Source organism: Mus pahari, chromosome 17 (genome assembly GCF_900095145.1).
Source record: "Mus pahari chromosome 17, PAHARI_EIJ_v1.1, whole genome shotgun sequence".
Classification (NCBI taxonomy): domain Eukaryota; kingdom Metazoa; phylum Chordata; class Mammalia; order Rodentia; family Muridae; genus Mus; species Mus pahari.
Genome location: NC_034606.1, coordinates 58,068,795 through 58,093,880, shown reverse-complemented (window position 1 = coordinate 58,093,880; position 25,086 = coordinate 58,068,795). Strand labels below are relative to the sequence as shown.

Sequence of the window (25,086 nt, the reverse complement as noted above, 5' to 3'; positions counted from 1 at the left end):
GACTGTACATATATGCAGGCAAAATACCCATACACATAAATAAGAAACTATGTTTCTTAAAAGCCGAAGGGCTCACTCATCCTCCATCAATACATTTTAATGGCTCATAAACAAAATCTTAATATTTTTGTCTGTGCAGTTCAGCTTTCACCACTGTGAGAAAAAATACCAGAGATTAAACAAAATAAGGAACAAAGCTGATTTTGTCTTAAAATTTATGAGTTCTCACTCTGCAATAACTGGGCCTAGCTACTGCAATCTCTGGTCTTATGACAATCATGGTAGATACAGGTGATAAGTCTAGGAGAGGCCTAGTCTTAGAAGGGATGTCAGGAAGAGGACCCTGTACTAGTAGTAATACCTTTTGTGGCTCACAGCCAAAGACCTAACTTTTTCCAAACAGGCCCCACCACTTCCCAGATCTAGACTGAGGACTATGCCTTCCTTCCGCATGTGGGACTCTGGGTACATTCTGAGCCCTACTGCCTTTGTCTCTCTCTTCCTGGCCACATCTTTCTCTCCTCTTTGTTGGCTAACCAAGTCTATGCGTTCTCTAATTTCATCCCTTTTGCTCTCCTTTTCTCCCTTGGTACCAACTGAAGCAGAACACAAACACCTTCAATCCATCTCATACACTCACTGGTATCAGCTACGCAGCCGTGGCATCAAAATCACAGAGGCAGCAACCATCCTCTCCTTTAGAATCAAACAAGCCCCAAACAATCCTACTTTTTAGTGATACTTGCTTAAAAATAAACAAACTGATCTTTATATTAGGATTCAGGAAAGAAATCAGAGAAGGGAAATTATGAAAGCAATGGAAGAATTGAAAGTTAAATCTATATATTTATGATTTAAGAAGTAATATACCCCAGCATGGTGACACATGCCTATAATCACTAACACTCAAGAGACTGAAGCATAAGGATTGTAAGTTTAAAGCCAGGTTAGGCTACAGTTCAGCCAGATCTAGGTAGCATAATCATGTCAAGTTTCACAATTTCCCTTTCAATACCTACAGATTAAGGCAGCTCTCAGCCTTCTTAGGAAGTTTCCATCTGTACTAGCTATCAATACAGAAGCTCACAAACAGCTGGTCAAAGTGCACAGAATAAGACTGTTGAGTGTTGACAACTGCATCAGACCCCTTCCTCCCAAGCCCAAGGATCTCCCCTGTGGAAGAAGAGCCGAAAGACTGTTGAGAGCCAGGGGTTCTGGAAAATTGCTGTGAAATGCAGTTTTCCAGATACCACATGGTCCTTATACACAAGAACTCAACAATACTGTGACTGCATCACAAGACCTGCACAAGACAAGCCAGCCAAAACCCCAGCATGGATGGATGGGGACAGTCTCACAGAGTCCTGACCCTGACAGAGGACCTATTGATAGTTGATGGCTACTGGGAAAGAAATGCATGCAGCCACCAAGAGGTTGCTGACAGTGAAGTGGTTCCGCAATACACCCATACACACACTGGCCACAATCTGTGAACTCAGGTTAAAAAATAAAAGAAAAAAGGGACCATGAAGTTGGGAGGAAGAAGGAGTAGGGAAGGGAAGGATATAGAGGATGGAGGATAAAGAGTTTGGTATGGATTATCAAAACACTGTATACATACATACAATTTCCCAGTAGTCAATAAAACTACTAAAAAATTATTACCAATGAAAAGCACAAATGAGGAAGAAAAATGAATTTCAAATATTCACTGGTTTATAACTGTTCAACTTACATATTCCAATGTGATAATGGTAGATTAGCCATACACCTTCAAAAGAAGCTTATTCTTCACTTTTTGATCTTTTCTAGGGCTGAGGGTGAATTTTAATCATCTACTTTACATAACCGACAAATCACCTGATAACAGACAGTCCCAATGAGGATCCTCTAGACCAGGGGCGTCTTGTCTTGTCTGTGGGGGAAGCCATACCTGATGAAATATGTTTATTGATATGGAAAGCACAGTAACTAAGGTTTGTACAATTCCTAAGCAGGACCCTGTATTGTGCAACACTGGAGGAAGAGAGCTGTGCACGAGGTTCATAGCTGATGGCTACCTCTTGATATGGACAGAACCTGACTGGCCACTTCCAGCCCCAGCACCTTGACTTCCCTGAGAGATGGAGAAAAACCTCCAGTTGTGAGCTGAAATAGCCCCTTTCCCCTAAACTGCTTGATATCAGGGTATTTTATCACAGAAGAGAAACTAAGTCGTGTCACATGCTTACATGAAACTCTGGGAGATGCTATAGGAACTGTAAGTCACGCTGATCATGACAACCAGCAGCCCAAACCCTAAGGTGCTGTGTTTCTAACTATGAAGCTCAGTGAATAAGGTATATTATTACATTCATTACCATCTAAAAAACAACAAGGCCACACCTCCTAATAGTGCCACTCCCTGAGCCAAGCATATTCAAACCACCACAATACTTTTTAAAAAATTCTTTTTTTCAGGGGCTAGACAGAAGGCTCAGTGGTTAAGAGCACTTGCTGCTCTTCTAGGACTCCAGTTCAATTCCCACCAACACATTGTGGTCACAGCATTTATAACTCTAATTCTAAGGGATCCAGTGCCCCCTTCTGGCCTTCTAGGGCACCGGGCAGTCAAAGACATACAAGTAGTACATCTGGTGCACAGACAGAGGAGCAGACAACATGTCCATACACATTAAATAAATTAAACAAACAACAACCGTGTGTGTGCATATTCACATGGCAAAGATGTATCATGGCACACACGGAATTCAGAGGACAACCTTTAGTGTTGGCCCTGACTTTCTGCCTTGTGTGAGATGTATCTCAATGCTCACCACTGTATACAGTAGGCTAGATGATCGCCAAGCTTCCCATTTGTCTAGAAGTATGAGAAATAGAACCCCTGTGTCTCCCTTTTCTATAGGTAATAAGGATCAAACAGTGCACAAAGTGCTCTTATCCACGGAGCCTTCCTCTTAGTTAGCCCTTCAGTGCTAATTCTTCAGTCTCCATTCACATATCTGTATGCAAACAGATGTGCTCTGTGAAGCTCTACTGCTTTGCCAATGACAGAAGACTTATTCGCTGAACACAAGAATCCAACAACTATCAGAAGCTATAAGAAGACCCTGAATAGAAGGAGGACACACAGGCTGTTCACTTTAAGTTCTTATTTGGACTGCTAAAAAGGATGGAGGCAGATTGACTTAGACTTGATAACAAGGCTCTAACTTTTTTGTTTGTTTTTGTTTCTGTTTTTTTTTTTTTTTCCAGACAGGGTTTCTGTATAGCCCTGGCTGACCTGAAACTCACTCTGTAGTCCAGGCTGGCCTCAAACTCAGAAATCCACCTGCCTCTGCCTCCCGAGTGCTGGGATTAAAGGCGTGCGCCACCATGCCTGGCAAGGCTCTAACTTTTAAACACCGAAGAATTCAACATGAATTGTCACGCAGACTCTATTATTCACACAAAGAATTGAGGAATGCTATGTGCATCACTTACTATCCTGTTCTGTCCAGTTTCTGAGTGTTTGCAATTACAGAAGAAAAGCATGCCTTGTCAGAGCACTCTCCTCCATGCAGCTGCACTTCAGAGAGGAAACAAGAAAACCAGACATACTTCTATGCTGAGACTGATGGAAGGAGTGTGTCTTGCTTCGTTCCGGAGAATAGCTTCTGCTGCTGACACTGGAGCCGGATCTGCTGTGTGGGGAGTCCTTCCGGCTTACAGGGGATTCTCTGAAGAAGGGAGCGTCCCTTTTATGGGGAGACCGATCTCTAGAGTAATGGGAAGAGTAGAAACTCTTTCTTCTAAAGCCATCTCTCATGTCCCTTTGAAGAAAAAAGAGAGTTTAGTTAATTGCATTCTCTATCCAGAAATGTACACAAATGGCAAGAGACCGGATTACCTAGTTAATGTGAAACTTTCACAAACTATGATTAAGAACGTACTGCTCTCTGGATTCTGAAATTAAACTTATTTGACTGTACCGCTCGTCTCAGCCTGGGGTAAAGACAGGAGATTTAAACTTAGTGTAAGGCTACTGTATTCCAAAATGTGAAGAAAACAAACAGCTCATAGCCGGTTATTCTCTTCTAAATATGGTACGTAATGGGCATCCTGCAAAAGCTGCAAAGTCTGAACCTATCTCCAAAAGCATGGTATTAGGTAGGGTTCAAGCCAACATCACTAACCATCCATCAGTGGCTGGATACATACGCAGCAGGTCTTAAGAACTGTATTACAGACTCAGTGGAGAAGATGCCACCGTGGGCGATACAAAGTCTCGGCTAGCTCTGGACTCTGAGGACAGGAAGAAAACCCGACACTAACCCAATACACACAACACATGTGGGTGCAGTAGGGAAAAGAGAGGGATTTACATATCCCAGGGAAGAAACAGTGGTAGCTTAGATGGAATGATGACTTTCTGCCTGAGAATAAAAGACACAGGATGCCGATTCTCAGAATTCCAGCACAATGTCAGTGAAATGAGATTGGCTAATCTGAGAAACGGGGACGGTCCACACCTATGTAGGAGCATGTTACGTGTGAAATGTGCATGCACTATCTAGGTAAACAAGCAAGACAGTCATCTTAATTTAGAAGGGATTACTAGCTCCCTGTTTACAACTGGGTACAAAAGAACAGGGTTTAAGCATGTAAGGATGAAAATGGAGGATAAAAGAGACAGAAGGCTGAACAGACAGGGCCAGAAACTACCACGCAGAAAGACGTGCTTCAGCTGAAGAATGAAAACAGGCAGAAAAGTAAAGCTTATTCCATGGAGAACAAAGACTGTCTAATGAGATTAAAGGATCATTATTGATTGCTCAGTGGAAAGAGAAGCAGCAGGATCAAAATCAGAGCTAAAATTATCACCTACCTCTTCCTTTGAAAAGATGAACCACTAAGTTAGTTTCCTAATCGCAACACCAGGGGGCAGTCAAAGTGCAGCTCAAAATGCGGTGATCACTGCTCAGCCACTTCATACCTGCCTCCCTGCTGCCTACCATCTTGGGCAAAGTTGTTACAACAACTCCCTAAGTACCTGTTTAGGCAAAGTGTCTATACTCTGTCAGCCATGAGGGTATCACAGGAGCTCTGGGAAGTTTAGCATGTACTACGGATCTGTGACAGAGGATTAGCAGTAAATGTCCATGGGAGCTGGTTCTATAACTGAATATTGTTACTAGATTATATGATAAGTAAGGCTGATTTTTAGGCAGGGCCAGGGGAACCTATTGGGCATATCTGTCATGATCATAATCCATCATTGAGAGAAAGCAAGGCAAGGACTGAAGCTGACTGTGAAGGACTGAAGCTGACCGTGAAGGCGTGCTGGTCACTGCCTTCATCCTCGGGGCTTCTCGAGCCTCCGATGTTTTTTCTTTTCATATTGAAAATAAATTTATTTTCATGCAGTATATTGTGGTTATGGTTTTCCCTCTCCCACTTCCTCTCAGATCCTCACCACCTTCCCACCCACCAAATCCACCCCTCATTAGAATACAAGCAAGCATCTAAAAAATTAATAAGATAAAATAAAACGAAAACAAATGCCAGGCGTGGTGGCGCATGCCTTTGATCCCAGCACTCGGGAGGGAGAGGCAGGCAGATTTCTGAGTTCGAGGTCAGCCTGGTCTACAGAGTAAGTTCCAGAGTAAGTTCAATTCTTAACCCACCATGTCTGTCTTATCAACACATAATCAGGACTTGAAAATCTGCTGAAGTATTTTATACTGTGTTCTCATCTTAAATCTTAAAAACTCAAGGTTATACGTTTTTCGGTTATGGAATACTTACATCTAAATAAGGCAAATTTCAAGTGTTTTAATAACGTCACTCAAGATTCACATCCTGGAAGCCAAGATTCGGGTGCAAAGAAGCCATGTGAGCTTTACACCACACAGATGAGGTCAAAGGGTAGTACTATGTGGGAAAGTTATCAGAAGAGAAACGAAAAAGCAAAGACATAAAAAAGCATAGGAGACTTAGGAAAAGTTCCTATGAAACACTGCAGATGCTGGAAGACATCTACACATACATTACACTTACAGTCTAGATGTCATGGTACTGGGTCAGTCTACTACTGTTGGAAAAACAGATTACTAGAAGTCAAACCTGTCAGGCTAGTGATTTCTTTGGTTGAGAGAGAAACTTGTGCTGGACCTGCAACTGATCTTGTTTTGATGGGCGGCTATTTGCTGTGGAAGGTAAACAAGAAGCCCCCTTACTGCAGATCGGGAACTGACAATCCAAGGCTCAGGAATCCGACCAACAGGAGCAGAGAGGAAATAAACAGAAGAGAAAGACCATGAGGGATGGAAGGCGGAGCAAAGGGAAACTCTGGAACTTCCAAGTGGTAGGGAACCCCATCAGAAGGCCTCATCCCACCGAGTGACTCCAGAGGGGGCCAAGAGAGAGCGTGGAGAAGAGGCTTGAGGAAGAGCCTGCTGGAATTGGACCGAGACCCTTGTAATTACACATCACCTGTGAGTGTCAACAGACATCCCAATCTAAGGACACTCCTTCCGTAGCCACAGCAGAACCTCCAGGCCTTTTAACTCTGTATTCTAAATTCTGAACTTCAAAAAAACTTCCCCAAGGACTCCTCTGCTTATAAATCTTCTTTGAGAAGGACTGAAATAGAGGCCCTCACTAATGCGTAAGAGTGTACATGCATCACAATTGTCTACTAGCTAGAAGCCAGAAACTCAAAGCTCAGGAGAGCGGTCTAATAATTCCCAAAGATTCTCAGGTCTAACCATGCCCTGCTGGAAGCAACAGCTGAAACACACACAAAAAAAAACTGTTCAGAGATGGATGGGTAGGCTGGGTGAGCGGGAAAGAGTGAGCTAGATATTCTAATTATCAAGGAGAGGAGTCAAGTCCTAGAAACATGTTAGAAGTCAGGAGGGGGGTTGTCTACATGGGCGAGTTCAAGGACAGCGTTGGCTTGGGGTAGGCACTGAAGAGTAAGAACTATTCCCAGAATGCATCTCAAAAATCATTTAGGAAGCACGAGCTGAGAAAAAGGGCCTCCACGCAGTTACGAACCAGGTGTGGAAAGTGAAAAAGAGAATGCAGCCACTCTGTTCTGGGTTGTGGACAGCAAAGGCAGGCAGGGTCACCCAGCAGGCTGAGTGAGCTTCCGTATCAGGAAGCTCATTGCCTGTTACTCCAGCTCCAAGAAGACCCAAAGCCTCTGGTCCCCACAGGTACTCATGTGCAGATGCCTGCCCAACACAAGAACAAGTCAATTTAAAAAAAATTGTTTTATAGGGCTGGTGAGATGGCTCAGCAGGTAAGAGCGCCCGACTATTCTTCCAAAGGTCCTGAGTTCAAATCCCAGCAACCACATGGTGGCTCACAACCATCTGTAATGAGATCTGGCGCCCTCTTCTGGAGTGTCTGAAGATAACTACAGTGTACTTACATATAATAAATAAATCTTTAAAAAAAAGAAAAAATATTTTTAAAAATCGTTTTATAAAGGTATTTAAATATAAAAAGGTACTATGTATTGTGTTTTTAAGACGAATGAACCTGGTGAGGGAAGGCCTAGGTCTCCTAGCAGTTCACTGCTACAGAGTTTAAGAAAGGCAATGGAAAGATCCATCTTAGTTTCAAACATGATTGACTACTCTGAGGACATCAGATGTTCATGGGAGAACATGGTGAGGAGCAATAAGACAGAACTATACAGCATCAGCTATTCACAGCAGTCTGTCTTCCATACACAGCAAAGGAAAGAAAAGGGCTTAGACACAAAAATCCTCTGCACTAGCTTCCTGAGAACTCAGGTCGTCTACAGAGGGACTAGCAAGCAGTATAGTCAAGGGGCTCAAGGGCTCTGAAAGTATATAAGTAAGGGGGACACGCTAGCTCACGCCTATAATCCCATTCTAGCCCTCAGTGAGCCTGAGGCCAGCCTAGTCTATAGTCCATGAGAGCAGCCAGGGCTACATAGTGAGATCCTGTCTCAAAACAATCAAGCATTGCACTTGTGCACACACACACTACACATACATGCATATATACACAGAAAAATATATAATACAACCAACATGTTTGTAATGAAGTCTCAGGTTACACATATTTGAATGCATTGTTGTTTTTTGCTATGACAAAGTGCATTGCTGGATTGAGGACAGTAGCTAGCTGCATGGGAAACACTGAAGGCCCAAGGCAGTGAAGACAGAGGAAACACAGGCTGGAGGACGAAGCAAGGAAGAAGAGCCAGCAAGAACTCCTGGACCGGATCCCACGTCCGGTCTCCCGCACACCCATTGACACCCACAGTGAGCCTGACGCTGCTTCGGAGGCTCCTCCTTTCACAGCACCGGGTGTTGAATCCAGGCCTTTGAACAGGCTAGGCAAGAGCTGGCGCAGCCACTGAGCACATCCCCAAGCTCTCAAGAGCTCAGACTCTTCCCTGAACGTCTGAACGACAAACTGTAGCTGTTAATGCCATAAGTCAAACCAAACAGGCCATGACAGATAAGGCCTTCCAGTCTGACAGTTAAAGTCATGCATGCACAGCACAGCGTAAGCACAGAGGTCAGGGTCAGGTTGCACAGTACAGCGTAAGCACAGAGGTCAGGGTCAGGTTGCACAGTACAGCATAAGCACAGAGGTCGGGGTCAGGTTGCAGGAGTCACTTCTCCTCAGACTGTGTGGATTTCAAGGACTGCATGGAGGTCATCAAACTTGGTGGCAGACGTTTTTTTACTCACTAGGTTGTTTCATTGGCCAGAGACCCATTTTGTTACAGGCATTTAAGTTTATTAGCTAGAGAGAATTTTCAATGAGGTAGGGAAAGAGCTGTCAGGGAAGGAAATGGAGAGACCAAATACACCTTATTTCCTATTTCAGGACCTCCTTTCCCTCTCATTGAATTCTATAAAAAAATACTCCACAAAACCAAAATAAATAAATAAATAAATAAATAAAAAAAACAAAAAACAAAAAAACAAAAAAAACAAAAAAAGCCGGGCGTGGTAGCACACGCCTTTAATCCCAGCACTCCGGAGGCAGGGGCAGTTGAATTTCTGAGTTCAAGGCCAGCCTGGTCTACAGAGTGAGTTCCAGGACAGCCAAGGCTAGCTACACAGAGAAACCCTGTCTCGAAAAACCAAAAAAAAAAAAAAAAGAAAAGAAAAAAAAGAAGTGTAGTGGCACACACTTTTAATCCCAGCACTCTGGGGGAAGAGGACAAAGTTCTCTGCTGAGTTTGAAGGAAGATGGTCTATGAAGTTTAGTTCCAAGACAGCCAGGGCTACACAGAGAAACTGTATTAGAAGCAGAGGAGGGATAGGGGGAGTGGGGGGGGGGGATGGGGGGGGGGGGGGGGGGGGAGAAAGAGGGAGAATGAGAGATAAAGATATGCCTAAACAACCGTAATTAAAATACCAAAACAATATCTAAAAGGCAGTAAGGTGACTTCTCAAATACTAACCAGAGTCTTCTCTTCATCTAAGAAAGGTGAGTGAAAGCAACAGAAAATGACACAGTGGTTATTTAGATATTTAAGACTTTAGGACAAATGTGCCAGAAGGTTAAAGACCCACCAAGGTGCGCAAGGATCCATGGTGATCACAGATGAAGGCTATGTGCTTGATGCCAAAAGCTGGGCATAGTAGAACATAATCCAACATTCTAGAACAGAAGGAAGTGGAATTCTATGCTAACCTGGGCTACACAAAGAGGGCTGGGAGTGGGAAAGCAGAAATAGAGAGGGAAGGATAAAGGGAACAATGAGGGAGGAGAACATACGCAGTTAACAGGCTTCTGAGCGCAACGTGGAGGAAGTGAGGTGGTCCCGTGGAAGCCAGCAATGACAAACCACACAAAGAAGGTTCTAGAAAGAAAGATTTGCAGGGTCAAGATTAGCTGCATGAAGAATGTGAACCAATAAAGCAGATACTGGTACTCATGCTAGGTCTGAGATGGAGTTGTGCCCTAAGCAGCTCATAAATGATATAATACTCCACAGATACTTGTAGAAGACACAGGATTGCTGGATCAAACTCAAGGACTTGGTTTCAGCAGCAATCAATAAGAGTATTAGCATGGCAACATCAGTTCCCACTGGTGTCCATTCTAAATGTATGTCACATGTACATCAGTCACAGAGGGACTCTGAAAACGCAGAATCTAACAAGTTTACATCAAGTAGCAAACAAGCCTAATCTATGAACAAAGAGAAAGATTGGTAACTGCAAGCACGACCCTAAGAACTACCCCGATAATGAGTCAGTACTCAGGCTCCTGAATACCTTGGTAAGATGTTTAGAAACAAAAGATCAAAAAGGATAGTCTCTGCTGACAACTCAAAGCCAGGGCCCTCACTGATAGAAATTGTAGTGCCACAAATTTAAGGTCCTCAATGTAAGTAAATATAATATAAAGCCAATGCAATTGTAAAAGGGCGGACACCTTTGTATATATGCATACTTAGCATATGTCTAGCCCTCAGAGCTCTGGAAACTACAAAGTCTGAGATCAAGGAACCAGCAGATCTTGTGTATAGCAAAGCCCTTCACCTTGGTTTATAGTTAGCTGTTTCCTTGTTATATCTTCATATGAAGAGAGAAATAAGTTCCACTAATTCTTATTAATAAAGATCCCAATCCCATTTACAAGAACCCAACCACCATGCATTAAAAAGCACCTACCTCCCAAAAGCATGACTTAAGAGCGTCATGCTAGGGATTACAGTTTCACCCGCGGGGCTTGGGCTGTACCTCAGCTGGTAGGGCACTTGTCTAGCACACTATTCTGGGTTCCATCCCAAGCACAGCATGGATTAGGTGTATGGCTGTACATACCTATGATCCCTGCATTAGAGAAATACAGGCAGCAAATAAAAAAAAAAAAAAAAAAAATCAGAAATTAAAAGCCAACCTCCATTATAGAGTAAGCTGAAGACCATCCTGAACTACATGGACTAATTAAAAAACAAAGCAATACAAACAAACAAATGAAATTAAAGTAACACGCGCTAACAAAACATGAATCTGAAGGAAGGAAAACATGTCTGTAACAACTTAGCAAGTCCTTCAGGCAAGAAAAACTGATGTCATGAAGGTTTGGGAAAGCCTGAGAAAGACTGGCAGTTGCACAGACTCAAAGCATAGCCTCAAAGGCCACTCCTGATTCCCAAGGGAAAATTAACTCACATTACAAATGTCTGCAAATTTAGCTTCAACAAGTGACAAAAATCAATATAATAAAACAGCGAACCAATCAACATATACAATCATCAATCATCCAATATGCAATTCAAAGGACACATCACTTTAGGGATTATCCCAGCAAAGTGTACAACCCAGATCAAGGACATGCCACATAATTTAAGGCTGAGGATAAAGCTCAGTGGTAGTATGTATGCTTGACATATTTAAAGCCCTAGGCTCAGTAAATAATACTCTTAGAATTTCTGTGCACTATACATCTTGCCAAAAACAGGAGACCTAAAGAAAGACTAAGTTGTTACCAAACAAACTCAAACATAAAAATCTTGAAGGGTCTTTCACAAACAACTATTTTTCAAAAATGTAGGGCATGGTTTGTGTGTGTGTGTGTGTGTGTGTGTGTGTGTATAACATGAATCTACAATACAAATTTAAAATTCTAAGTATGAATGTGGACAAAAAAATACAGAATGTACATCAATATGTTAACATGGCTATAGGGATTAGAAATTCATATGTGACTTATAAACTAGCTTCTCTTTAAAAATACTCTTGAATTTTATATGAGTGTTTGTACCCTGTACGTGCACTGTGTGGTGCCTGAAGCCCCCGAAGCCAAGCCCAAGGCAAGCTCCTGGGACTGTGATTAAAGACAGCTCAGTTGCCATGGTGTGGTAAGTGACGAAACCCTGGCTTCTGCAAAAGCAGCATGTGCTCTGAACTGCCAAGCCATTTCTGCAGTCCCCATTAGTTTATCCATCTTATTTTTCTCTCAAAACAGGGCATTGTCTGGAGAGAGGGTTCAGTGGTTAACTGTATGCTGAATAAAAACCCAAGTTCAGTTCTAAGCACCCATGCTTACAACCTTCTGCGATTCAAACTGCAGGAGGATCTGATATCCTCTTCTAGCCTCTATGAGCAGTGCACGGGCATGAACAAATACATACATACATACAGACAGACACACACACACAATTAAAAATTAAAAGTCATTTTTGAAAAGGATAGTGTCTAAGGTCAAGACAGCCTTGAATTCTCCATCCTTATTGTACCTCCCAAGCTCTGGGATTACAGGCTCACACTCAACTCATACCTGATTTTATTTCATTATGTGAAAGTCTGTACACACACAAGGGTAGAAAGGACAGTAAAAAATAAAACAGGAACTGTTAATAAAAATGAACAGAGCTGGGTGTTAGTGCCAGCATGTGGAAGGCAGAGGCAGAGAAGCAGAGAGGCAGAGGCAGAGAGGCAGAGGTATGCAGTGAGGAAGGTCTGTCCACAGAATCCCAGGACAGCTAGGACTACACCGACAGTCTGGAAAAAAGAAGAAGAGAAAAAAGAAAAAGAAAACAATAAAATCTAAGAAGTGTTTATAAATCCCTATAATAAATCACGAGCCAATCTAACACAAAAGGAAATTTTATAATCGGCTTCACACTCTAGGTCTTAATCAGACACTGCCGGGACATACTAAGCTCGGTAATTCTTCCTTCTAAATACTTGTCCCAGCGTTGTTTACTCAAGTGTCTTCTTTCCGCTTGTAAGCACAGAACGCACCACTGCTACAACTCAAACTTCCCCCTGACTAGGCCTCCTCCTCGCCTGCTTCACTCGTCCACTCCACTATCGCTGTCTGCTCTGCTGTCCCCCACTCTGTCACATATGATATTTTATAGTATTCACACATTTTCAAGGCTATTTTCCCCCACTTAACTCTTTATTCTTTCATGTTATCTTTAGAACCAGTTTACCAACTTCCATTATTTAAGATAAATAAAAAACTGATTTTTTTTTTTAATAGAAACAATAAGTGGACGACCTGATGTTGGCAGAACTGACATCTTCATGGTGTGCTCCTCAGCCAAGAATGCCATGTGACACTCCACTGTCAGCCAGGACATTTCCTTTATTGGGCAATACCTTCCTTGTGCTAGAGTATTTTAAATGTTTACTTGTTTATGGGCCTGACAGTTGATTCATTATTTGCTATTTTTCTAGAATTCCAATGGCGAGTAGGTTTTCCTAGACTTTTGACGAAAATTATCAATAGCATCTTAAATAGTTTGCTGCTGCTTTTGTTTTTCATAATCCTACCCCTTATCACTCTTGCTATAGGAGCGGAGGTAAGTGCTAACACAAGCAGGGCAAGCAGGAATCCAGTGTAGACTACGACCACCACTCAGAACAGCAAACAAGTTCAAGTCAGTGGCCTTCTGCATATGCAGTTGGCTATGCATTGTATACAGTCACTAATGCTGAATGTTTACAAACTCATCCACTGCTCAGTATCTATTATTTCTATTGCTTCTTTGGGGACAGAATCTACTGAATGTGCTTGCAGCTGTGTTTGCCAAACTGTAAGATTCAGGAGTCACCCACTGCTGCTGAGCAGCTTTAGAGCGGGTTGTCCCGAGATGATCATCTGGGTCGCACTGGTCCCAGCACTACTCGGAATTAGCTACTCATCCAAGAGAAAGGAAGAGAGCCTGTTGGTTTCCTCTTGTTAGGCAAGGTTCTGGCTCTTGATAATGGGTTCCTTAGCCAAGGTGCAGCCAAGCTGTCATCTCTGTCTATTATATCACACTCTGGGATTTGGAGCAGATAACTGGCCCTCCCACACTGATCCCTCAGTCGACTGAGAATAGCAACTGACTTCTTTGGAGCAAATGGATTTTAGTGTCTAATTCTGGAATCTATACAATTGTGGGAGTTTTAGTCCTTGCCATAGTAAAGGAAGGTCAAGAAAACTTCGACTGTCTTCCTCTACCTCTCCCCACTAGGACTCTGTAACCATTACAAGTTGCTATGGCTAATGGGACCAATGAGGATGAAGGTGAGGGAGGCTGGAAAGAGGAGGACCCTGGAGCCTATGAAAGATCTGACTTGGAGCCCAAACACCATAATTTCTAGTCCCAGGGTCCCTAGTGGGGGCTGTCTGTGTAAATGCTCGCTGTTGTCTGTGCACCCCTCATCTGCGGCTGCTGCCTTGTGGTATCTCCTGTCCGCTCCTTCTCCAGTACAGGCTCCTCTTCTCTTCTGCACCCTCACCACTTCCCTGCTGTTTGTCTGCTGTCTCCCTCCAGTCTGCTGATGCCTTCCAGTCTTCTTTCTAGGACTTACAACCCCTTGTCCATCCCATGGGGTGACCAGGCCCTCTCACCTATGACCCCCACCCCTAAGAACAATATTCTAGGAGACTGGGGTACTTTCCCCTTAAAATTCATGAGAGATAGTCAGTCAGCTTCTCTTACTGCGATAAATATATAAGAGAAAGTAACTTAAGGAAAGCAACATCTACTCCGGCTCACAATTTCAAGTATTAAGTTGAGGACACACATCTAGTAACTCACGTCATCCAGCGAAGCCCCATTTTATAGTTTCTAGCATTTTCCTAAATAGCACCAGCAACTAGGAACCATGTATCTAACATATTAAGTTATGAGGGGCACTCCATAGCATCCTAGCCCCCAAAAGGCTCACATCCATCCCAGAATATGAAATGTATTCAATTAATTTCTAAGAGTTTCCCCGTGGTCTTGTCTTTTGTGTATGTTTTGTTTGTTTTGGAGACTAGGTTGCACTATCTAGCCCTGGCTGGTGTAGAACTCAGTATGTAGATAAGGCTGGCCTTAAACTAAGAGACTAGCCATCCTCTGCCTCCTGGATTAAAGGAATCTACCACTACATAGAGTTAGAACAGTTCTATCATTATGTAAATGTCTAAGAGCAAAATCTCTTCTGAGTTCCAAAGCAAACTCATAAGCCCCTGAAAAATTCTGAAACCAAGTCACATACTTCCAATATACAATGTGCTGTGTGACTTCCCCTTCCTTTTCCCAAAGAAAACACTGATGACCAACACACACCAAAATCAGGGCCTGAGAACTTGGGTTCTGTACAAGGCAGCTGTGTTACCCCAAAGCCACTTTAGCAGGGAGGACTGGAGTTCCCTGCAGGACTCACTATCGATTATGCTGGGACAGTTTGGCCTTGGCCAGCCACTGTTCACTGTATATATATTAAGGGGAGTGGCTTTGTGAACCTTGCCTCCATCTGAGTTTCTTTGTTCTTGAATCAGTAGTTTTCTGATGTTTATAAGACTCCCTTCTCCCAGAGAAAGAAGTTTTAAGTCAGAGGAAATAGCTAAGCAATACGATGGTATAAAGAGTAAAATACCCATTCAAAAAGGAAGAAACGGAATGGCAAAGAACCAAACCAATGCAAGCCCTATCTTGTGGGTTGCCTACAGCTTTCTTGAACAAATGTTCCACATTCCTAACATCTCCAAATTCCTTAGGTATCAGCAGCAGCTTGGGCTTCACTCAATGGCTTCAAACATTACCCTCTGGGGGCAGGCAGGCACCAGCACTCCGACCTATCCACACACTGCCGAACCTCCTAGGGTGTCTTCTGAAATCTCAGTGGAAGTCTCTAGAGACTTCCTGAAAGTCTTTACCTGTCTGAAAAACCAGTTATGTGAATATAGCAAGGTCAGCTACCAGCTTAACCAGCAACTGGGACTTTTGCCCTACAGCAGCCTGAGTGCTGTAACAGTTGAGCACAGGAAAACTCAACGGTGGAATTAACAACCTTACTTGGGCACTAGTTGCATAGGAAGAAGAAAACAGAATACATAAATAAATAGACAGCCAGAGAAAATGGCTTGTAATAGGAGACACTTTGTCAGGCTGAGTACTTTCAAAGGCTACTTCTGGAGAAATAAAAAATTTACTTTCCAGTTAAGCAAAACTACACCTCGTAATTCAAACTTATTTTGAAATATATTATCAATTATAAAATGTCAACCAATGAGGAACATCAGTCATTAGCTACATCACAGTCAAAAAGGACATAATGCTTGCTGCTTTCAAATTCAAATCCTAATGAAGCAGTTCAGCTGAGCATTTGATGTTATATTTCCACAGCACAGATGACAGAGTCAAGAATCAAAGTACTCCTGTCTCGAAATACAAAAAAAAAAAAAAAGAATCAAAGTACTTATTTAAGTACTTATTTGTATCTACTTACCTGTAGTCAGGCTGCCGGCTTGTGGAATAGTCATCTCTTACCCATCTGTAGCCAGATTCATCCTGAAAAATAATAATGTGGGCTTCGGTCAGCCTCTTTTGAATAGCCTCTGAGGTCAAATCACAGTGAGAGAGAGATCACTTCTCTCGGGATGCCTGAACTTCCAAAAGAGAGGAAATAGAGATACAAGTCATCCATTTCATCTACTAAAGATGACCACGAACCTGTGGCACCACTTACCTGTGCTTTAAAAACTGCATTCCTCCCCCAGGAGACTCTCAGACTTAGTGCCACAGACAGACACACAGACGGGACAGCAGATGCTCATGCCTGAGTGCACCCTGCTCAGCTTTTTGCTTCCCGAACTCTCACCTATGTTCAGGTTCAAGTTCAAGGAAGAGCTTAGTGCTCTCTCCACTTTACTTATTTTCTTCTCATTTACCACTCAATAAAGGCATAACTAGAAGCAATCTAGCAAGAATTATCCCTGATAAGCAATGTTATATGTGACAAAAAATTTTCAATTAATCAAGTGAAGCACATTTTGTCCTTTAAGAGTCCTGCACAGAGGGGCTGGAAAAATGGCTCAGCAGTTAAGAGAACTGACTGCTCTTCCAGAGGTCCAAGTTCAATTCCCAGCAACCACATGGTGGCTCACAACCATCTCTTCTGGTGTGTCTGAAGAGAGCAACAGTATACTCACATACATTAAAAATATCTTAAAAAAAAAAAAAAAAAAAAAAGACTTCTGCACAAAGAGACATTAAAAACCAACTACAGGGACTAGAGAGATGGCTTAGCAGTTAAGAATACTGACTGTTCTTCCCGAGGTCCAGAGTTCAAGTCCCCAGCTTCACACGGTGGCTCACAACCCTCTGTAATGGGATCTGATGTGTGTATGTGAAGATAAAGCACACATACATATGAAAAAAGTAAGTAAATATTAAGAAGGAAAGACCCAACCATATGGAGCTGGAGAGGTGGCTCAGTGATTTGCTACTCTTGCAGACAGCCCAGGTTTGATTCTCAGCACCCAGAGGTGGCACACAGCCAGCTGTTAACTCGGGTCCAGGAGATCCACCTTCTGACCTCTATGGGAACTGAACATAGGCGCGATGTAGATGCACATGCAGGAAAATCACGCATATGATAAAATAAAAGCTTGGCATGGTGGCACATGCTGTTAATCTCAGCACTCCAGAGGCAGAGGCAGATCTCTGTGAGTTCAAGGCCAGCCTGGTCTACATAGCAAGTTCCAGGATAGCAAGGGCAATAGAGATATTGTCTCAAGAAAACTAAAAGAAATAAAAAAATAAATAACACAACATGCAAATTTTTAAAGTAAGAGACTGATATTGCTAAAATATTATTTTTCATTTTCCCAGTCAACATTACAAACCCAACACTTTTGAAAATAAAATGTGTCCATATTTTTTTTTCAATTTTAAATATAATCAAGAGAAAATGAGAAACTCCATAGCTATAATAATAAAACACTGGAATCAGTAAGTATACATTAGTGTTCTAAAAGTTCTAAGGACCATAGGTGTACCAGTTGGCTATGTGAAGAGAAAAAAAGTTACCTAAAGTCTAAGAACAAACAAGATTTTGTGTTAACATGGCTTTGTTTTGTGGTATTGAAGATTGAACCGTAGGCTTCCTGATGTGCAAAGCAAGAACTCTCACCACTGAACTGAGCCAGCGCAGACAACCTGGGAGGATGAACGGAGCATCTGTGCCGCTGCTGGACCCTCACTGTCAGCTTTCAGACAACGCTCATGCTCATGTCAGACAACTGCCAGAGAAAACCAAACTCCTCAAATGGACACAAGAGTTCTCATGAAACAGCAAGAGATGCTCGTGCTGCAACTTTAAATCCTTTCTCCCTGAGACTACCTGCAGGATGGGTCCAACAGTAACACTCAGTATCCCTAGTACAGAGATGCCTCCTTCCCAGCATCTAGACCCTCCCTCCCCTAAAGGAACAACATGGAACTATAAATAAGCACAGTGGCAGGCACTATGGTAAGGAAGGACGCTGTCGCACAGCAAACTTCCACCGCAGTTACCAGAAACCACTACCAAGGCCGATCTCCACTTTAGAACCGTCAGAGTCACAACCGTGAACAACCATGAGACCTGGAGGTCCATACAAACTAACCTCAGGAATCACTTACCTCCACCTCTTCAACTGAGGTCAGACATACAGGGATTAAACATACTACTGGTTACCATGTCATATATCATAGAGAAGGAAAAAAAGAAAAAGATGAAAGTGTAGAAGAATATTGTAGCTTGCAAGCTAGGACATAATTGCCTCCAACCTGTCAATAAAAGAAATTATGAAAACTTTAAATACCTTCTAGATTATCAAGAACACATTAAATCTAAGTAGCTAACATTTTAAGTGTTTATTATCCGAAACCTGGCTGTACTGCTCTCTATTCTCAAATAGTAAAGCTCTTAAAAGCAAACAGACCTTAACAAAAAGTGAGACCGTCAGCTTAAGCCCACCTCACCACAGTGGCTTCCATGCTAGAATACAGAAATTATAAACACAATGTAACAAGTGTTGACACTGGCTCATCACTGACTATCAGGTTTTAGTCTGTAAATCCCTGCAAGTTTAAGGTTAAAAGGTGAATGAAGTATAGGCTAGGTAGACAGCAAGCTCAGTAGAGTGCAAGGGAGGCCACAGCCTGGCTACCCAGCACCGCACAAAGCCAATCACATTGGAAGCGTTAATGTCACTCAGCGCTATCTAGGATTCTTCTTCACTACCCAGCATCACAAGACCCTTGACTACTAGTACCCCTCTGGAGCTGTAGCCGGCAGCCAACAGCATCTAACAGGAAGGGTAGCCAAGCTCTGAAAACCTAGCACTCCAGCACACAGGAGGCTGAGACAGGAGGACAGCAAGCACCAGGCAGTCCGGTCCTCTACAGTATATATGCAATATATAGGGTCTCACTAGACCCTAGTGCAAAAAGGGAGTTGGGGTGGGGGAGGGAGGCTGCACACGAGCATCAGGCTCTGCATTCACCTGAACACAAGCACCATGACTCCACTTCAGAGACCTGCACATGGACTTTAGTTACATGGATTTTAAACTTGAAAGAAAGAACAATTAGTACACGGGGAAAATTTACATACTCCTCTGTGAGATGGGCCACTTCTTCGATCATGAGAAAAACTGCGGCCCTCGTCACACACTCGGCAATCAACATGACTGTAATATCTACTGTAGCCTCCTTCATCGGGTCTGGCTAGCAGAGGCGGTCTCTTGTCTAGCAGAGGCGGTCTCTTGTCTAGCAGAGGTGGTCTCTTTGGCACAACATTAACTACTCTATGGTAGCCATCCTAAAACAGACAAAAAGAAATATAGACATCACTAATTTCTCTATTTGGTTTTGGAAACGTTTCTTATAAGCACAGGAGTTCTTAACCATAATTCAACAGAGTAAATGCAAACCAACAAAAACGCACCAATGAAAAATGTGGCTATAGTTAATAGCAACATCTTCATATAGATTAATGGAAATAAAACATCTCAATGAAAAACATTCAAACATGCATAATAACACACAATACAAGATGGCGATCCTAAGAAAGGGGGGCTGGAGCACTTGCGGTTTTCTCAGAGGATCTAGGTGTGGTTCCCAGTACCCAGACGGTGGCTCACAGCTGTCTGTAAAATCAAGCCCAGGGAATATGACATCATCTCCTGGCCCCTATGGATGGGTACCATATTCACACAGTGCATATACATGCAAGCAAAACACTTGTACACATAAAATTAAACCAAATGTAAATAATGTAGTGTAAGTAAAACAAGTCACTTTTAACAACTATGACTGCACACATCAGGTTACAGCAGTGCTGTTCCTAATGACAATGACGACAATGACGACAGTTTGCTTATTCTATTTAGAGTAGACAGACAGGGCTTGTGCCCATAACCCTGCACACCGAGTTGAGCGGATACCCAGCTAGAAAGAGCAAAAGGAAGCGTTCTGCTATTTTTCCAGAAGCTCGAGAGAGATGTCTTTAGCGTCTTTTGATCTAAAATTAGAACTAGTTTCTAAAGCTATACAGTCTAGATGCTTTGAAATATTTAGTATTGTTAGGAGTTGCAGGGATAGCCCTGTGGTAAAAGGCACGGAGTGTTCTTTCACAGGGTCCAGTCGATTTCAGCACGTGGTGGCTCACAGCAGTCGAGAACTCTAGCTCCAGGGGGACTGAAGCTCTCATGACTCCCTTGAGCACTGCATGTATATGCTGCACAAACTTATTACATGCATGCAAAATACCCAGACACATAAAAAATAAGATAATGTTTTAGTCACTGAGAGGGATTTTGTGGGATTTGAGGGATCAGACAGCAAACAAAGTCTGCCTTATGTTAATAGCTAATATGAAATGGAACTATTAGGGTAAGATGTACAGAATGGGCCACAATCTGGCCTAATCTTCCTAAGGAACATCCACAGACAGATTTTTATTTTGTTGAGACATGTTCTCACTATGCAGTCCAGGATGGCCTCCACCACAGTCTTGGTTTTTGAGGCGGGGGTCTCGTGCTATAGCCAAGAGTGGCCTGGAACAGCAACAAGCCCTATCTTAGCCTCCTGAAAGCTAAAATTACAGGTGCCTTAGCCTGCACACAATAAATAAATACATTTAAAAAATAAGCCATTATCTTCATTTTCCATATATTCCAATTTTTAAAACTTTACTATGAAACATATTTTCATTTTAGAAAGTAAAAGCATCAACTAAATGGTTGAATAATTTGATACACAATTCTGTATTATACTTTCCACACAAATATTAAATCTCATAATTAACTGGATCCAAATAAAATCACTTAGGAATTTATTTCACAGTATTTCTTGATATTAGGGTGGCATACAGTCATAGAGCAGGGGTTAGCATTCATAAGGCCCTACATTAATCCATAAAACAAAACCCACCAATTTCCTAATGGATCATTAAATATATGTGAATTTTTTTCAGCACAAAAACATTATGGTTTTTATTTTTAATATTTTTAATGTATGGTGGAAGAGGTCCACATGCTTGCCATAATTTGTATGTAGAGGTCAGAGGAGAATTTTCAAGTCAGTTCTTCAAATCCACCATGTGGTCCCTAGAGATGGGTCCCAGGTAGTCAGGTTTGGTAGCAAGTACTTTTACCCACTGAGCCACTATGTCATCTTATAGAAAATGGTTTGTTTAAAGTTAAAATATTATGTAAGGTCCTTCCTTAAACATCTTTATCCTTTAGAGACACAACAAATGTTTATTTATATTTGAAACATGAATAGTTGCTTTACTTCAAAATACCCTCCAAAAGGGAGTCAGTGGTCAAGAACACAGGCTGCTATTCTAAAGGGCCTGCGTCCAGTTCCTAGCATCTACACACAGTAGTTCTCAACAGTCTCTAAGTAACTCTTGTTCCAGGGGCTCCAACACCCTCTTCTGATCTTAAGCACCATGTATGCACACATGGTCACAAACATAAATGCAGACAAAACACTAACACACATGAAAGCTTTAAAATGAGAACAACGTGGAGAGGGAGATAAATAGAGGAGTAAAATACAACTAACCAAAAGCAGACGATTGCTACTTTCTTGACACATACTTTGGGAGTGGTTATCTTGCCTACTTTTAAATACTTGTTTGTTTGTTTTTTTTTTATAAAGAGCCAAACACAAGGAAAGCATGGTTAGTCATGCCTCTAATCCCTTAATTTATAATATTTATTATAAAATATGCTATAGTGTATACACACACAAAACACAGTGATTCAGAGGGACATCGGACAACAGATCAAAATATTCTAAGTTGGCTCGACCATCCAGATATAAGTCATCATAGAATTTGGCCAAAACAGTTTTTTTTCCTGGCAAGAATCACAAAAGGATATTAAGGCCCCAAAATTCTGTCAGTCAAGAAATTAAAGCATGCTATGTGCACTCTCCTATAGGACCCTTTGTGACACCTACTCTATGTCACTCATTCCCAGACGTCCCATGTCCTCTAGGATCCAGCCTGGGGAGTACCCTGACCTCTTCTTCTACACTTCTTGTGTAATTTACCAGACTTAGCTAGGTCCTCCATCGTAGACTAGCCTTCCCTGCCATCACTGCAAAGATCCATAGGCCAGCATCCCCCTCCTAGCCGACCGGCAAACGACGACACACTTCCACATCACATCTAGCCTTCCCACCCAGACCTATCAACCTCCACCCTCGTAGGTGGAAAAGGAAACATCCTATATAGCACTCCAATCCCCTCTGCTCACCAGTCTACACTGTAACCAAGCGACCACAGCCCTGCTCCTTCAATAATAGACCTAAAACTCTATATGGAGACAAAGAAAGCTTATATGCCCAGATCTCAGAGAATACTAACAATATGAAAGGTCAAGACAACATCTTCCCTCCAGAACTGACCAGTTCTGTAGAACGGTTTACCTATGGTCCCCAGTACACTGAAATTAAAAGAACAGTCTCATAAACCACCTGGAAGAACTCAAAGAATTTCAAGAAGACACAGACAGCTCAATGAGATGGAGGAGAAAGAGCTTAAGAAGAATAAATACCTGAGTGCTGCCCAAGACAAGGTTGAGAGAAATGGCCAAGACAATCCAAGACAGAAAAATGGAATAATAAAGAAATAAAAATACTGACAAGGACTCAAGCTAAAATGAAGACGGAATTGAAAAAAGAAAAATCAACTAGAAAACTCAAAGGGCCTTACAATCTTAATCATCAGAACAGAATATCAGGTCTCGAAGATAAAATAAACTCTAGATCAAAAAAGCAGGAACGATGAAAAAGACATTAAAACATAAAAGGGACACAGAAAATGTGGGACAGCAATAAAAAGCAAACCTTTGCATTACAGGCATAGACCAGGTAGAAACTGTAAGCCAGCCCCATTTAAATGGTTGCCTTTTAGAAGAGTTGCCTCAGTCATGGTGCCTCTTCCCAGCAATGACTCCTTAACTAAGACAGGGGCTGACAAGAAAGCAGAGCACAAGTTAAAAAAGCACTTCTGGATGAACTTTCCCAGGCAGACAAAGGAGGAGTTATCACCCAGATCAAGTCACTGAACGTCCTTGGGTTCCCTCCCAGTGTTTCTTCCCTGTAATAACAACTGTCCTGGCTACTTTGGCTTGATTGAAGTGTTTATGTAAAAGAACTCTTGGAGACAAACTACTAAACCCAGCTTCTGGCCTTCAGTGATTTGTTTGCCAAGTTCAGTCAAGTTGCTGGGTCTGGCAGTAGGCAGGCCTCTTACTCCACTAGTGCATTATATAAACAGTTCACACATTCTCCTGTTAGACATTCAGGCTGCCGACAGCTTGACACTCTTACCAACGCTGTTTACAAACAAACATGCAATGTGGTTTTAAATTAATGTTATAAGACCTCCATTTCATAAGCAAGGGTTTTAGAATTTTATTTACTTCTATGTGTATGTGTGTGCCTCACTTGAGTGCTGGTGCCAGAGGTCAGAGACCATGGGCTCTCCTGGAGCTGGAGTTACACCCAGGTGGCTGTGAGCTGCCTGAAGTTAGTCCTCCAGCCAGCTCTGCAGCCACTTAGAACTGTATATACAGGGTAGGTTTTTAACTAAGTCCAATGGTGGAAACAATAGTTGCATTTGCAATTTCTTCTGCCAAACACTTTTCTGCAAATTTCAATGTGTCCATTAAAATCAGGCATGAATATAAAATTACTTTCACAAGGCAGATGACTATAAGCACTGTTCAACTCTCCAGAGGCTGAAGGAGAAACTTCTTTTTCCTGAACAGAAATCAACACAACAGGAAGAGGCACCTGTGACTTTGTCATTAACTGAAATCACTGGTATAGTCAAATCAGGTGTGGCATTAAATGCAGCCATTTGAATGCTTAGCCTCCAGCTGGTGGTGCTCTTTGGGAAGGCTTAAAAGGTGTGACCTTATTGGAAGAGGCTAGAGTAAGTGTTGAGAGTTTAAAAGACTGACATTTTGAGACCATTTTCTTCTCTCTGCTCTGTCCTTACAATTAGAGACTTAGCTCTCAGCTTGCTATTCCAGCCACCATGCCTGCCAACTTCTCTGTCACTATCGATCTTAGATACTTCTGGTACTATAAGCTGAAACAAACCCTTCCTTGTGTAAACTGCCTCGGCCATGGTGTTTTATCAGAGAAACCAAACCTGTGTGGAAAGGCCATGGCCATCTGTCCACACAGCTGGGTCACTGTACTCATCACAAACCCCTTTCCCAAGCTCTTGATACTTAGCCACCTATTGCTATAGCTTAAGCCTCCTGCAGGGGGTCATCTTGTGTACTGTGTGGAAGCACCACATGTCAATCAATAAAAAGCCTATGGCCTGTAGGGAACTGTAGACTAGGAAGTGGATCTCCAGCAGTGAGAGAGGGGAACTATGGGAAAGAGTCAAGCATGGGAAGATCCCACACCCCCAGCTCAGAGGCAGTCGGGCTTGGGAGAGGTGACAAAGCACATGACAGACATAGACTAGTATAAACAAGTTATGACGAGTTACAAGTTAGTTGGTGAACAAACCTAGCTTATGGCCTAGTTATTTATTCATAACAAGACTCTGAGTCACTATTCCGGAACTTGGGCCTGGATGGAAACACTTGCAGTTACACAGTTACAGTCTCCGATTAAAGCACTAGACCTTATAAGCTGCAATAAAACTCATAATGCCGCTGGGCAGTGGTGGCTCACGCCTTTAATCCCAGCACTTGGGAGGCAGAGGCAGGCAGATTTCTGGGTTCAAGGTCAGCCTGGTCTACAGAGTCCCAGGACAGCCAGGGCTACACAGAGAAACCCTGTCTAGAAAAAGC

The 25,086-nt window shown here is 42.4% G+C and overlaps 1 protein-coding gene across 8 annotated transcripts in view; it reads right to left on the bottom strand.

The window, feature by feature from the left end:
- The window catches only part of Pphln1 (periphilin 1), a 78,891-nt gene that overhangs the window by 38,687 nt on the left and 15,118 nt on the right, over nt 1–25,086 (bottom strand). For 4 of the 8 annotated variants that reach the window (XM_021216473.2, XM_021216472.2, XM_029548019.1 and 1 more), the window contains exons 3-4: nt 16,212–16,273; nt 3,601–3,812 (exon numbers count right to left, since the gene is read on the bottom strand). In XM_021216473.2, the coding sequence (XP_021072132.1) occupies nt 3,601–3,812; nt 16,212–16,273 (274 nt within the window). Of the gene's footprint in view, nt 1–3,600; nt 3,813–10,814; nt 10,824–16,211; nt 16,274–19,364; nt 19,572–25,086 lie in introns of all 8 variants that reach the window. The other 4 variants (XM_021216471.2, XM_029548016.1, XM_029548017.1 and 1 more) reach the window with 2 other exon arrangements.